This window comes from Heptranchias perlo, chromosome 29 (genome assembly GCF_035084215.1).
Source record: "Heptranchias perlo isolate sHepPer1 chromosome 29, sHepPer1.hap1, whole genome shotgun sequence".
NCBI lineage: Eukaryota > Metazoa > Chordata > Chondrichthyes > Hexanchiformes > Hexanchidae > Heptranchias > Heptranchias perlo.
In genome coordinates this window covers 24,961,627-24,977,123 of record NC_090353.1, presented here as the reverse complement: position 1 = coordinate 24,977,123, position 15,497 = coordinate 24,961,627, and the positions used below count along the sequence as shown (strand labels likewise).

The 15,497-nt window shown below is 38.8% G+C and overlaps 1 protein-coding gene across 1 annotated transcript in view; it reads right to left on the bottom strand.

Moving 5' to 3' along the window:
* Positions 1-8,085: 8,085 nt before the first annotated feature.
* LOC137299519 (AN1-type zinc finger protein 5-like) overlaps positions 8,086-15,497 on the bottom strand; it is a 28,213-nt gene continuing 20,801 nt past the window's right edge. The window contains exon 6 of the mRNA XM_067968324.1: positions 8,086-14,716. Within this exon, the coding sequence (XP_067824425.1) occupies positions 14,568-14,716 (149 nt within the window). The 3' untranslated portion in view covers positions 8,086-14,567. The remainder of the gene's footprint in view (positions 14,717-15,497) is intronic.

The following is a 15,497-nucleotide window of genomic DNA, read 5'->3' as shown; positions in this document are numbered from 1 at the left end:
GTAAAGCTTCACGGCTGATTTCGTAAGGGAGGATGCCTCTTCAAAACAGGCCCTAGCCTAAATCCTGTACGTACTCAATCCACAGCTGCAATTAGTGCTTCATAATAAAACATCAATCAAAAAAATATCCCATTGAGCCAACAACCTTCCACATAATATTTATTACCAACTGTGATCTGCATAAAATTACCTTTTTCACAAAGGCAAAGTCCACCAGAAAAGCTAAATGAAAATGTTGCGCATATTAGGGTCATAATGGCCATATTATGTTCCTGCATATTCATCTGTGGATACAGAGAAGGATAGACCGCCCTCCCCAACTATATTCATTTGTTCTAAATCAATACTGTTTGCCGATCACCCCTTTCAAATGAGCAGCTTCCCTAAATGAGATCACACAATGGTAACACTGCTGTGATCCAACTCAAGAATTCAGGAAGTACTCTCGAGGGAATGAAGCAATGATGTGCTGATTGGACAAATGTGGTGCACATTACTGGTACAAGCCTTGTGCTTGCTGATCACCCTAAGTGTAGAACATGCTCTAATATGGTAAGCCAATTCTAGGATGGCTTCCTGTCTTAAAGAGAAGTGTTCAATTTTGCTGAGGCACTTTCTTTACATACCTAATGGCATTTTTTTTTCTTTTCATCCTTTTTTTGTTTGACTGCATTGACTTGCTATCAGTACCCTCATCTGCTATCCGTGGGCTCCGTCCGGTGCTATTTAATTCAGCAGTACCACAGTTGACAGCCACTTGTCTCGACTCCTTAGGAGAAAAGCTCAGTTATCTCAAGGTCATAAAAAAAACACCAAGAGGTGACTGGCTTTCATTCTCTCTTTGTTAACGTTTGTTTAAAGATTATACAATTGTGATTTGTTGGTGTTTCATAAAAAACAGGTGCAACATCTGAAATGCTATGTCTACAATATATTGACCCCTTTCTTCCATCTGGAATTTCCCCCTCTGCCTGCTGACTAGTCTCAAAATAAGGTTTCTAACAATGAAAGCATTCAAAAATATATATTTCACAATTCCAAGGTTAAACGCACCTATAAGATTGTCTTTTGTATCTTTGAGTACCTTCATTAAGATTTTTACTTGGTTACTGTCAGTTGAAAGGAGCTCCCAACCATGTTTGTGCCTGCCAAAGTCAAAGTGTGTGCACTGTGCAGAATCTCCTAGCACGCATCTGTATGATTTACTAAGTTTACAACTTGAAATTCATCTTTCCTCATATTGTAACATGATTGTTTTTAATGTCGTAGGCTACAGAATGATTTCCCAAAATGATTTGAAAACTGTGATTGGAATTTACAGCTATCCCCGCCCCCAAACCACCACCTTATTAACACAAATCAGAAAGTCTGTAGCCTACGACATTAAAAACAATCACACTTTAAATCAGATGAAGTATCAGATTTAAACACCTGACAAATGTTTAATTTTTACTTGAAAAAGAACACCTAGCTCAGAAAGGAAGTAACGACACCATCTCCACTTTCTATTGTTTATACTGAGACATTGTAAACAATTATTTGCAGAAAATGTATTATTTTTTTGCAGTACAATTGCTGAATTGTGTCCTTGCTGTGGCTAAATTTATTTTCTTTACTTTATACTTAGAATTCTAAAAATACTATTTAAGTGAATATTTAATTATGCAATTATGCTATTTTACAATACCAAAACTTCAAGATCTTCTCTCTCCCCAGTGATATCAAGTTCCAACATTGGTAGTACAGCAGACAAACCAAACTACACATTCTTCCCCTTCCAATGCTGCCAAATACTAAGATCTCTCGCACCCTAGCACTACCCCTCTCAACTCACCATGAGCAACTGCACAGGAGACGTTAGTAATATCAAAAATGGTACATCAGCATGTGTAGATGTCATAGGACAGATATGGCATTGCAGATATCACACTTTATTTCAGATGCAAGACAATCCTAACATGCTATGTGCTTCTCATCCAGAGTCTGAAACTGGTGCAAGGATTCTGGACATTGGGTCAGACCCCATTTTACTCTTTTGAACTGTTGAACGTTTCAACGTGAAGAGTTAACTAGTCCCTTTAAGGATTTGGACATTCACTTGATCAGTACATTTACAGTACATATGAAAGCAAGGGTTAACTCGTCCTTTGACATTACATTTGGATATGGAGGTGCACGGACGATCTACTGGACAGCTCAAAGGGTTAACTAGTCCCTTTAAGGATAGTACAGGTGAAAGCAATGGTTAACTCACCCCTTGACATTAGCTTTGGATATTTGGACAGTATAAATTCAGCAAAGTGCAGTTGGTTTAAACTGGACATTTTGGACATCAGTTTAAAACTACAAAAGCAGCAGAGTACAGAAACATCAACAAGCTGCTGTTTTCAATAACAACCAATAAGCACGAAAGACAGAAGCTTTCTTTAGGTCTAACACTGTCTTTTACATTTGGAGCCAGGTCCTCTGGGTGTCAGTGAAAATGTTTATCCAGTCACTTAACTGCTGTCAGCCCTGTTGCACCAATCTTTTCTGTGGCGGGTACCTCTTACTGCATTGCAGAATTAGCAAATTGGTAAGGTGGGGTTCGAAGCTGTCCAGGAATTCAATAGCTCTTACTGCCTTCCCTTTTGTTGCAGGTGAGAATGCAGCTATTTAAATTTACTTTTTACAGCCTCTAAATTAATGTCAACTATGAGCTGATGGAATGTTCCCTTGGGCTATCCTTTCTGTGGGTGGTAGCGGGCAGAAAATAATACATGCAATTCCCCCAAAATCTGGAGTCAAGGGCCACCCTATGCTTCCTTTTGTTTATCCTCAAATTCCAAAACAACCATTGTTTTTTTAAAAAAAACTTTTTTTTGCATTGGAAAACCTGAGGTGCTTATATCAGTTTGTTTTTCCAAATTAGTTGAAAACACCAAGATGAATTTCACAAGTTGTTTGGGGTGAAATTTTACAGCAAATTATTTTGAAATGAATTTTTTAAAAATAGAAATTCAGACGGATAACAATGATTATGACACCTGTGCTTAAAAAACAAAGACTTGTTTACTGAAATGTTTAATTACGCAGCTATGCTACCTATTTATCCAGCTATAGTGGGTAAGGAAGAAAACAAGCATTCACAGTAAAATTATCATTGCACAAACTCCATGAACACCTTCCCCAGTCCTGCAAAACATTCCAACTGGGTAGGTATATGTTGCCTATTGTTCTAGTGTATATCCTAAGCTGCAAAAAAGTAAGAAATAAACTGAATACAAACATAAAGGAACGGGAGTGCCCAACAGCCAGGAATAAATCAAGGGAGACAGGGACCAGATTCTCCAGCCTGTTTCCCTTTCAATGTCCCCAGCCCAGGACAACCCCCTCCCAGTACGTGCACACCCAAGGTCCTTTCCAGTGCTTCCAGACCCAGTGATTCCTCTTCCCACTGCTCCAGTCCCAACACATTGCCCCAGTGATCTCAGTCCTTAGTAGCTTCACTCCCACCTCCACCCCCCGTAACTTTGTCAAATCTAGCTTTTCTGCTCCACCCAATCCTTACACCACTTCTCTGGCTTGCCCCACCTAACTAACCCCACCGAACGTCCGCCCACCCATCTGACCCTGAATGGCAGGCGGCACAGCAGCCAGGCTTTCTGCTATCACTTTCCAAACTTGGATCCAATTTAAAATTCTCACTTCCAGTTCCTGCTCTTCCCAGTGCTGGTGAATGTGCAGCCCAGCAGTTTAAATTTCTACCTGTGGGTTCTTCGCTTTATGGTTGAATTTTTGTGAACTATGCTATGAGAAAGTGCAGGAAGGTTGAGGGGAGGCAGGTGCAGAAATCATGAAAGGCTGACTCTCATTATCAAAGTTAGCTAATTTCTCTGTAGTAAAACACCATAAAATGTGACTAATGTAATTAACTTAGTCAACTCATGACTATACTGAGCGTATTTGCTTTTATAAATGTGTTGAAGACTGAATTTTAGTACACCAATCTCCCATTTCTCTCAACCACAGCCCAACGGCTTCCTTTGTACTGGGGAATGGGAGGGAAAGAAAAGAGACAAAAGAAAGAATCATTTTTACAGATATCACAGGATCAGAACCTAAAATCTGATTCCAGATCTTCTGCAAGGAGGGAGTGAGAGGTGACAGGTGCACAGAGGGAAGGAGAAATGAAGGGAAAATGAGAAAAAGTCAATAAAAGATCAGCTATTTAATTCAATTGATTGTGGGGTCTGTGATGGGAGATATTCATTGATAGAAAAAGGAACATACTTTGGCACAGTTATATCACATTCACTATAGCAGGGCAGATCTTGCAGAATTTGCACCAGTATTTTCTATATTTCACCAGTATTCCTATGGAATCACTGCCATCCCCTCGACTTCGCCATCTAACGTGGCCTCTATTCCCATTGGCTCAATTACAGACAAGGCCAGCTCTGATCACTTCCTTCAATCCCTCACCACTCAACTCCACTTACTTCTACAAAACTCTTCAAAATCACTTAAAATGGCATTTCAAACTCCCAACTGTCTAGCCTTTGGCACTGTTTGCCACGATACTTCAGCTATCGATTTGCTCAATCACATCCTTACTTCTGCCTTTGATGCCCTTGTCTGCAGCAAAACCCTTACTCTCTCCCACCCTGGTCATTCCCTCGGTACAGCCCCTACCTTCACTCCATTAAGTCCAAGGGGCACAGACTGAACGTATATGGCACATAACTGGTTTACCATTCATCGCCAGAATGGGCTGGGCCACATCAAGCACTAGCCTCTGCCAAAACTGCAGGATCATCCTGGAATGCAAAGATAGCCCCTACCTTCTTTTCTCCACTACCAACCATCTCATTTAACCCGTCTCCCACGGCCCTTCCACCCTCACCAACAAATGCAAGGAGCTCATTGAATTCTTAGTCACTAGGATTGAGACCAACCATTCAGCTGCCTCTGCCGCATCACTCCCTTCCCCACCAAACCGAGATTCCCCCAGCCCTAAATTTCCATCTTTCTCTAGTTTCTCTCCTACCTCTTATGCCCTCGCCAAGCTCTTGTCCATTAGATCCACCAAACTGCTGACCACCCAACTTCCCTTCCTGGCCCCCATGTTAGCTGATATTGTAAATGATTCCTTCTCCTCAGGTACTGTCCCCCTCCATTTCAAACCTGCCACCATCACCCACCTCCTCAAAACCCAACTTGTTCTCTCTCCTTGCAAATGCCATATCATCTCCAATCTCCCGTTCCTCTCCAAAGTCCTTCAGCATGCTGTGGCTTCCCAAACACGAATCCATCTCTCCCGCAACTCAATGTTTGAACCTCTCCAATCAGGTTTCCGCCCCTGCTATAGCCCTTATGAAAGTCACAAATGGAATCCTATGTGACTGTGGCCTTGGTACTCTATCCCTACTCATCCATCTCGAACGGTCTGCAGCCTTTAACATGGTTGATCACATCAACCTCCTCCAATGCCTCTCCTCCGTTGTCCAACTGTGGGACTACCCTTACCTGGTTCCGTTTTTATCGAACCAGACAATCTCCTGCAATGGCTTCTCTTCCCACAGCCCACATTGTTACCTCTCGAGTCCCTCGAGGATCTATTCTTGGCCCCCTCCTATTTCTCATCCTATATGCTGCCCCTCGGTGACATCATCCAAAGACGCATCAGGTCCCACATGTATGCTGACGATATCAAGCTCATTTCCTGCCACCTCTCTCGACCTCTCCACTGTCTATGTTGGCAGGCTGCGTGTCAGACATACAGTTTTGCGATGAATAGAAATTTCTTCCGATTAGATATTGGGAAGACTGAAGTCATCATCTTCAGCTCCTGCCACAAATTCCGTTCCCTAGCCACCAATTCCATCTCTCTCTAGCCACTGTCCGAGACTGAACCAGACTGTGTGCAACCTCTGCCTCCTATTTGATACTAAGCTGAATTTCCGATCCCATATCCTTCCAACACGAAGCCCACCTACTTCCACCTCTATCACCTGTCACTGTCCTGCCTCAGCCTGTCTGCTGCTGAAACCCTCATCTATGCTTTTGTTACCTCCAGACTCTACTATTTCAACGCTCTCCTGCCTGGCCTCCATTCTGCCACCCTCCATAAACTTGATCTCATCCAAAACTCTGGTGCTCATATCCTAATTTGCACCAAGTTCACCCATTATCCCTGTGCTTGCTGACCTACATTGGTACCCAGTCCACCAACGCCTCAATTGTAAAATTCTCATCCTCGTGTTCAAATCCCTTCATGGCCTCGCCCCTCCCCACTTCTGTATCATCTAGCCCAACAACCCTCCAAGAGTTCTGCATTCCTCCAATTCTGACCTCGTCCATGCCCCTCTTCCTTTACCCCACCATTGGCAGCCATATCTTCAGCTGTCCAGGCTCTAATTTCTGGAAATCCCTCCCTAAACCTCTCCACCTCCATCCCTCTATCCTTTAAGATGCTCCTCAAAACCCTCTTTGACCAAGCTTTTAGTCACCTGTCCTAATTTCTCTTTCTTTGGCTCAGTATTAATTTTTGTCTGATTACATTCTTGTGAAGCGACGTGATGTTTTCCTGTTAAAGGCACTATACAAATACAAGTTGTTATTGTTGGATCAATGTGAATTTTCCATAACAGTCATACAAATGACCTCTTAATAACTACCAGTTTAGTACTAAATTGTGCACGTGTATTTTGTGGACTAACAACCCACTAGGAACCAGGATAGAATTGCTCGAACTAAATCTTTATGTAGGTCTCAGCCAAGGAAACCTTTCTCCTCCCTTGCGGCAGCCTTAACTACATTAGAACCCAAGCCCCAAAACTGAAACGATGCTGCAAATTCCACAATATTTGAAGTTATCCAGTTCTTCAAGCAGTTGAAGGAGTGTTTAGTAAGTGTCCAATGCTTGTCCAAATTTATCAGTGCTAAGCCTCAAGTTTTAATTAAACTGAGTCCCCTTGTACTGCTTTTTAAAGCTGCACCTTTTAGCTAGGCCTTTTCTTGGGATAACTGGATAGGACTGCATTACATCAGGATTAACCAACAATTGAGTAGGGAAATATTCATCAGTAACTGTGAAGCAGACAAAATTCTGGAGCTGCATAACCCAAATTATATATAAATGAAGCATTTTAATAAATTTTGAATTGTGATGATGCTCATGAAAAATATTTAAATAGCTCTCCCACAAAATCATGTGAGTAATGCAAGGTTTGTTGTACTGGTTTCCATTTATAGTCAGCCAGCAGTATGTGCGTCACCAGGATCACAGGCTCCCATCCAACGGCAGCCTTTGGTTTCAGTTACACCCACATGATATGTAAAGTGAATGAACTTTACATATCTAATTAAATGGAAACTGGGACAATTCACTCTCATCCTCCCCCTAGATCAGAATTCAGGTTATTTTGGGAAGGACTTGATAATTACATCAGGCAGATTGGATCTTTAAATCTGTATGATGCTACAATCTATTTTCATGCTTCAATATATTAGGGCTACACAAGTGAAGACTAACCAGTTGCACTGAGTCGTACAAAGAATAAAAAAAAGAGGAAGGAACTGTACATAGTGCTCATATCTGTACAACAGTTTATTTACACATTACAACATTTTTCAAACACAAGCTAAAACAGATGTATTACTTGAATATAATAAAGTGTGCTCTGTACAAATCCAAAAATCTAGTTTTAGTGACAATTAATGTACAATAAACTACGCAGTCAATATACTGTAAAATATAACTAAAGTAAATGAAGTGCATGCAGCAATTAAAACCAGAAGCCTGCATTTTGCTGGGCAAGAAACTGCACATTGAAAATAGTATTTTGTTAGAGGGTCATTCATGAACATTTCTTTTTAATGACCATTAAACCATCCATGTTGCTTAGTTTTAAGTTAGAAAACAATATGTAGTGATATTTCCCCACAATCGGTGGTATCATCAGCCAACTTTAGCAGAAGCAATACCACATTTTCACTGATAAATATACAGACCCCTTCACTATGGTGGAGATGGTCAAGGAAGCTCCATTCAGTTTTAAGCATTTATTTATAGCGCATCACTCACCACCCTTCCAGAACATAGCCCATCACAAAAAACACCTACCCTTCCAAAAACTGCCTGGATTTTATTTAAATAGGGATAGAAACCTGCCATCATGCATTTACAGCATCCTTTTCTCTCTGCCAATTAGAGTCAAGTGCTCAAAACAGCTTACTTTCCAGTCTCAAGCCCATTTGGGAAAAAAAAGTAGAGTGGGATTTTGAATTAGACAAGTTCTTCAGTTTTCTTTTGAAAAGGGGCAAACATGCCACAGTAATTTCAGTGGCTAAATCCACCATAATTTGCCACAGTGAAGGGGGAAAAAAGAAAAACGAGGAAGATTTTAACAAAAAAAGCTACAGTTGACCTTAAGATAGTGAAATCAAAATGCTAGAGAATGTATAGTCCTGACTTCACTACTGATAGTTTTGAATAAGTGAACATAGAACACAGTATATTGAAAAACATTATATAAAAATTCAACTTCAATATTTCAAAAGGCTTCAGTAAGACACCTTGAACTTCAGCCTTTGAAGGATCATAGTGGAAAGTGTGTGTCTTCTTGCACATCAAATCATCCCCTGATCTTTCCTTCCTTTTATGGAGCAGCTGTAAATAAGTTCCACTCAGAAACTAGGCCTTTCATCAGTTCACAGATGAAGTCCTTTTGACCCACCAATATTAGAAGAGAAATACTAAGCAGCTGAAATAAAAATGATCTATGCAAGTGGGGATTTAAAAAAAACACAAACTCAATCTCCAAATATACAAGAAAACTATTTACTAAAACAGTGTCAATTTTAACACTTGCATGAGATTATGCACTAAGCAATATGGATAGCATTTTACAGGCAAAATTAGCCACACCACACAATGTAGCATGTACATAAATCAGGGATTTCAGTGAAATTTCAAGAACTAAAGATAAATGTTTCAAGAATTCTTACAACCTCAATTTTCAAGAGTGTTTTGGTAGGTATGCAGAACACAAGTTTCAATTTACAAATTGTAAAATTCACACTCTCAACTTAAGTCTAATGGACAAGTATGTGCTTATATATCCCTTACTCAGAGATATCTGGAATATATAACCATATTTTTTTTGTTAAAAAAGGTCAGACAAATTCAACCATAGTACGAGTTCAACACGCATTTTAGAAAGTTAAACTAAGCATCTAGGGTACTGCATTTTGAGTGAGTACTTGTGCACATGCTTGGCAAAACAGCACCTTTCAATCTCTGAATTTCAAAACTGAATCAGGTAACAAAATACTTCACAGTTTCGACTTCTATATCTATTATATTGCGGGAATCAGCAGTGTAAAACAGTTCAGCAAACTAGGGTAGAAACTCACTATGATGCCAGTATCTGCCATCAATGGCAAATTGTTTACTGGCAAATAATAAAAATTAATCCAAGTCTCAAATTTTGCAACTGGATCATCTTTTCATTGGTCAAACTCCATCTTTATTTGTGCCAAGCTGCAAAGACAAGTGGTCTATTGTACTTTCCATTTAAATGCAAGACTAATCAAAGCTGCATACTTTGCATTTTTAAAAAAAAACTCCTAAAGAATCACTACAATTATACATTGTCCAGAAGTCCTAATTATATGCATGGGGACAAGCCTCATCTCCCAAATACTATTCTTAGTCTAATCAGCACCAGTAAGCAAGTTGAACACACAAACATGAAAAGTTCAGCAACTTCTGCAATTTCAAAAAGCTTTCAAAAAAGGTCTTAATCAAAAACTGGCAAGCTTCTTTGCTAGACAATTGCATAATTCACATCACACAAGACATTGTATTGTAAAAGTCTGCTTGTGTATGGCAAGACAGGTAACTGCCATCTTTTCTCCTCAGCCATAAAAAGAGCTCCTTTATAGTAAGTGCACATCATTACACAAGTGAGGTTAGAGAATCCATTATTCTGTAGAAGGGCAAGTTTTCACTGTCTCCAACTTGAAAGTCCTTGCAACACCAAACCATTCCCATGCACTTCTCAACAGCCAGCTGAAGAATGGCATAGGTAGTCTAGGAGAAAATGTCCTGCCTGCAGGAGGTGCATGGCCAGAAAAGGGGAGGGGAAAGGAGAAAGAAGAAATTGGAGATAGAAACAAACATTCACTTAATTTTAAGGGGAAAAATGCTTTCCAAGAGTAGAGATGTTAAGAACAAACACCAGCATCAATAGCAAAGGGGCAAGATTTTGTCCAAGTAAATGTGATTACTAAGGAGTCTTTGTAAGTACTGATGTAATTGTATGCAAACAGGCATTGTCTCATCAAAATAGAGCAGAACTATGTAAAATATACTGTGTAAAAAGAAATGATCAAGGCAATATGTGAAAACTTCTAACTCTCTACATTTTGCAAGTGAAGTGAAAGCCACAGCATATTAAACTATCAAAACACCCAGCAAAGATTACTTAGTACTTTTAGGTGGCTTTTGAACTGGACAAATGGAAAAGGGTGTGTGCCAATATTGTCAGTGTACACCTTTTTAAAAAAAGCCTGCATTCATCATAAAATTTTAGAAAATTCATGATACTGCCTAGCTTGCTGAACTTCTATACATTACTGTTATAACTGAAATATAACCTGGCAATGTGCAAGAACAAAGTCAGGAAGATAAGCCTATTCAAACTGGGAAATTTCTGGTGCTGGCCAACACTTATGATGCCAGAGCAATTCTTATATTCATGTTCACACCAAGGCCCTCCAGGACTTCAGCACATAATCTAGGCCGACACTCCAGTGCACTGAGGCAATGCTGCACTGTTGGAGCTGCTGTCTGAGACACTGGACACTGATCCCTAGTTCAGGTGGATGTAAAAATCTCAGCACTTTTCGAAGACAACCAGGAATTTCTTCCCATGTCCTCGCCAACATTCCACTCAAATGACAAATAAAAAGTTATACATCCAACTGCTGTTTGTGGGCATCTTGCCATGTGGAAACTGGCTGCCATGCATGACAATCACCCCAAAGAATTTCATTGTATATAAAGCACTTTGGGATGTTCGAGAGCCACAATGAGGTGCTATGTAGTCTAGGACTCTTAATTTGAATTAAACTTTTGAATTATCTTTTAATTCAAACTGAAATTGTGAAAGACCACCTTTTGTGCTGTTTTATTAAAATGCTTAATTTGTATTACTGGAAAATTCAATTTTTTGAGCAAAAATGGACTTTGAATTAACAGGAGTAGACTGTAAAATGAAAGTCTCTTTTTCCTCCATGGTGTTCCAATTAACCTATTAAGCATTGCGAATTAATTGCACTGGTACTTCAAATGATTAGCCATAATTTGTTTTGAAATTAATTTTGTTTGCATAGGCCACAGAAGTCATTTTATAGGTGGGCAATATCTTCAGAAGTTCAGAAAGGGCATAAATAACTGAATCCCTTGAGAACGGCAAGTCCAATTAAGAATATTGTAAGTGAGAAAGGGAATTCTGAAAACTTAAAGGTAAAAGACCAAAAATGTGATTAACAAGTGGTGGATTTCTATTACTTCTGTTCACAATTACAGCAATGAAACACCCAAATTAAAGTTTTGGGGGTGGGGGTTAAGAATTTATGAAATTGGACAGTACAAAGAAAACCTCTTTATACAAGTTTAAAAAGAGTTGGATTAAAGACTGCTTCAAGATAGCAGACAACCAGTCTCTTAATTAAAACAAATTCACTGATTTTAAAGAGCTAGGTTTGGATAATAGTAAAACATGGTGGTTGGTTTGCTTAATTTAATTCTCTGTAAAGTTGGTCTGGTTTGATATTTGGACACCATCCCAAAAATTAACATTTTGAAATATTCCATCTTCATAATTTTTTTTTAAACAAACATTGCTGTATATGTAAATTCTCCACAACTTGAGGTCCAACATACTTGTAACTTAATTTCCAACACAAGTAAAACTGCAACTCTATTACAAGGTGTACAAGTAGGTAGATGTCAACTGTGGTGTACTGAGCCTCAATGGGATTGCTTTCTTTTTTAAATCCACCAAAATATGTGCCCTTAAATACAGGACACCAAGCTCCATAGGAGTAACTTGGGGACAAGTGGGGGTGAAAGAGGTGGATTGAAATAAAGTGTGACTGGTTTAACGAAAACAAAAAGCACCCAAGGTGGTCCCCTCACAAAAACCCAGATGTAGACGCAACGGATGAAATTTTACAACAATTCCATGAGACTGAAAAGTTGCCGTTTGGTAGAGGGCAGGAGCAATACTGATTTGATTTAATGCACACCTACAATACTGTAAATACATTTAACATTAACCAACTTTGTAAAAAGCTGCTTTTTATTGGTTGCATTTTGGCAGTTTAAAATAGTTAAGTCATTTTGGTTGGAGTACATATTTCAATTGCATAGGAGCTATACTTTGTTTTCAAAAATCAAGTGTTTCACCTACTTATATTGCTGGTGTCTATTAGAATATAACAGATTTAGATTTGCATTCCTCCTGTATGCAATGAAAATCCAGCACAGAAAGGCCAACAAAATGGAGTCATTTTATGCATTTGATTCCATGAAATTCATGTTAGTCTTAAGATTTGTGAAGGAGGGATTTTGACCAAACCATAAAAACTAAAGGGAAAATTACTTTTACAATTTGCTATAAAATGGATTTTGTGAAGCTTAAAACAGAAGTATACTCTACTCAATCGCCTCAATCTTAACTTGGAAAAAAAGATATCTGTACACTTACCAATGTGTCCACCATCTTTTGTTGCTCTGAGGTTCTGCCCACCCAATGTGGATTACAGATGGATTTCCCTATTTATGATGTGCTATCCATCATGATGCACTGGATTATACTGATTATGGCCACCTCATTAGGATGTACTTTCCCTTTAAGCATGTACTATGAATCTGACCAACCACTCTAAATGGGGTCCTTTAAAATCAGATTTTGATGAATCATGTTGGTGGTTGGGTCAGCATTTCAATTTGTTAATTGAAGTAAGAGCAACAGCAGATACAATGCTGACAGATCAGTCTCTTGGTTTAGGTACAATACACAGTGAAAGGCTACAGTTGGAGCATGTGCACAACATCTGGTCAAAACTTCAGAAATCCAGAGCTAAACTAATAACTAAACACACAATCCAAGCAAACTACAATATATTATCATTTTATATCATACTTTCATAAAAGGAGAAAGGAGGAAAATAATGGAGGGAAAGAAAAGCACACAACTAGCACCCAAAGCATTCAATCAATATATGTCTTCCACCCACATCCCTTTCCAATTTACAAGTTTAAACTGTACATTGTTACAAAGTGAGTAACTATCAAAGCTGAAATAGCTATTAAAAAGGAGAAAAAAAACTGGTAAAAGACTGCAACACTGCAATTTATTTGCATGTAGCTCAGCTTGAAGTGTGCAGCGAACCGGACCACACCCAAACCAGTGTCACATCCAATTAGAGACAATCACTTTTTCTTGCTCTATGTTGGCTCAATTTAAAATAAATCTGGCTCCCTTAGACCCAATGTTTTTCATTCAAAATTCAATAAAGGCCATTTCAATAATACTGCAAAAAAAAAGTCATCTGTCAGGCCTGGATTTTTTTTTTTTTAAAAAAGCCATGCTGTGGAGATTTCCACAAATATGGTTCATGTTAAAAAGGTAGGTTGTGTTGTGTTGATATAATCCATCACAGTAAATCCAGGACACAGCAAACTGACCAAAAAGAGATACTGTCCCTCTAACATGTCTGGGTAAAGACCCCTTTGGCTAACCTCCTGCTTGCCCTAAAGACCCATAAAAAAATACCTTTTTAGAAATTGTGTTATGAATAGCATATCTATACTTACCTGTGTGAATGCACCCTTGTTTAAGCTCAGAAAGCAGCCATGATACACAGGATAGTGTATGATAGTTGCTATTTTTAGCTTTGAAAATTAACATTCAGAGTTAAATGAAATCAGTTTATTAGATCGATTTCAACATCTTCTCTTCTCTTGTGTACCATGGTAGCTTCTAAGTCCATCTTTCAGTCTCAAGAGTATTGCACAACTCCAGATGCCTGCAATACATCGGTAATTACCTGAGGGGAAAAAAGGTACATATCACCTAGATCAAACACACACAGAACAAGTTCACAGCTCATTAAAAAAGGAGTATGCCAATGAGGTCATTACTCAGGTTTCTGTAAAGGGGCATAAGTACCTACAGGCACATAAATGGGTACACTGGCCTGGTTCCCTGCAGACTTGATCTCAGTAGATTATTAAGACAGAAGGCACAGTCAAAAGGCCACTGCTGAAAAAGGACTGCTTATGTGGTACAGTTCACCTTGTTCCTTTGCTGGTTAAGTTTCCATACTTGATAATATAGTTTCTTCTTTGTACCACAGGGCAAATTTCCATCAGCAGCAAGCCATTGACTAAACCATCTGCCAATCTCATGCCTATCCGTTTGCACAAAAACAGGTTTTGTCTTAAGCCGGGCTCTTCAAGATACCATGTTGGATTTTCCCACATGAAAGTCTTGCTACAATATAGCTGTTCATAACTTCTGAATTTTTTCAGCCACCACAATGGGATTCTCTTTCCTGATCTTCTCTGCTGCTTCAGTCTTGTAATCATAAGGACAGTTGTGTTTGTCCGAGTAGCGGTGAAGTCCACAGAAAAGGTTTCCACAACGGCAATCAAATCCTGTTAGGACAGAAAAATAGGGAAAACCTTAAAAAGAAAAGCAGTTTTTTCTTCAGTTCAACACTGTAGAAAGTATGATTTGGCACACACAAGTGCTGGGATACAAAAAGGACTGATAGTAGAACTGAAGTTGAAAACTAACAGCACATGACCGAAAAAGCAAATTGGTAGCAGCAGCTGGAGGTGACTTATTCTCCCTCTTGGTTTGGGAAGTAAAAAAGAAAAATCTCCCAAGATTATAACTTCTCATCTAAACACAGATCATTGGCACAAACAAAATTTACCAAGATTTTCTAATTTAGAAGCAGCATAGGATAAGTTTGAATGTTAATCCAACTTGTACTATCTTAAGCTTTCCTAAACAATAAGTGACAGTACAGGAGAAGCCAGTTATTTCTTTTTTAAAAACTAACACTACCATATTTTTTTTTAAGTACACATTTATGGTAAAGATGAGCTCCCATTAATGCATGTTAAATGTTTACTTTTACCCATGAAATATAAAGATATCACATTGCTCTTTGAAACTGCTTCAGAACAGTGTGCAGCTGGACATCATTTTTTGGAAAAGCTCATATTCCAAAACAGCATTTGGCTTCACTTTAAAAGTAAACCTGAACAGTCACCAATCCCAAATGTTATTCCCAGGCAGTTTTAAATTCACTTGAGCTGCTCAGTTTGAACCCAGAATTTATCTCTAGCCTCTAAGGTCCTTTGAAAGAATCAGAATTTTATGAATTTCAACAACATTTACATTATACTTGCAGATCAATACCCATCA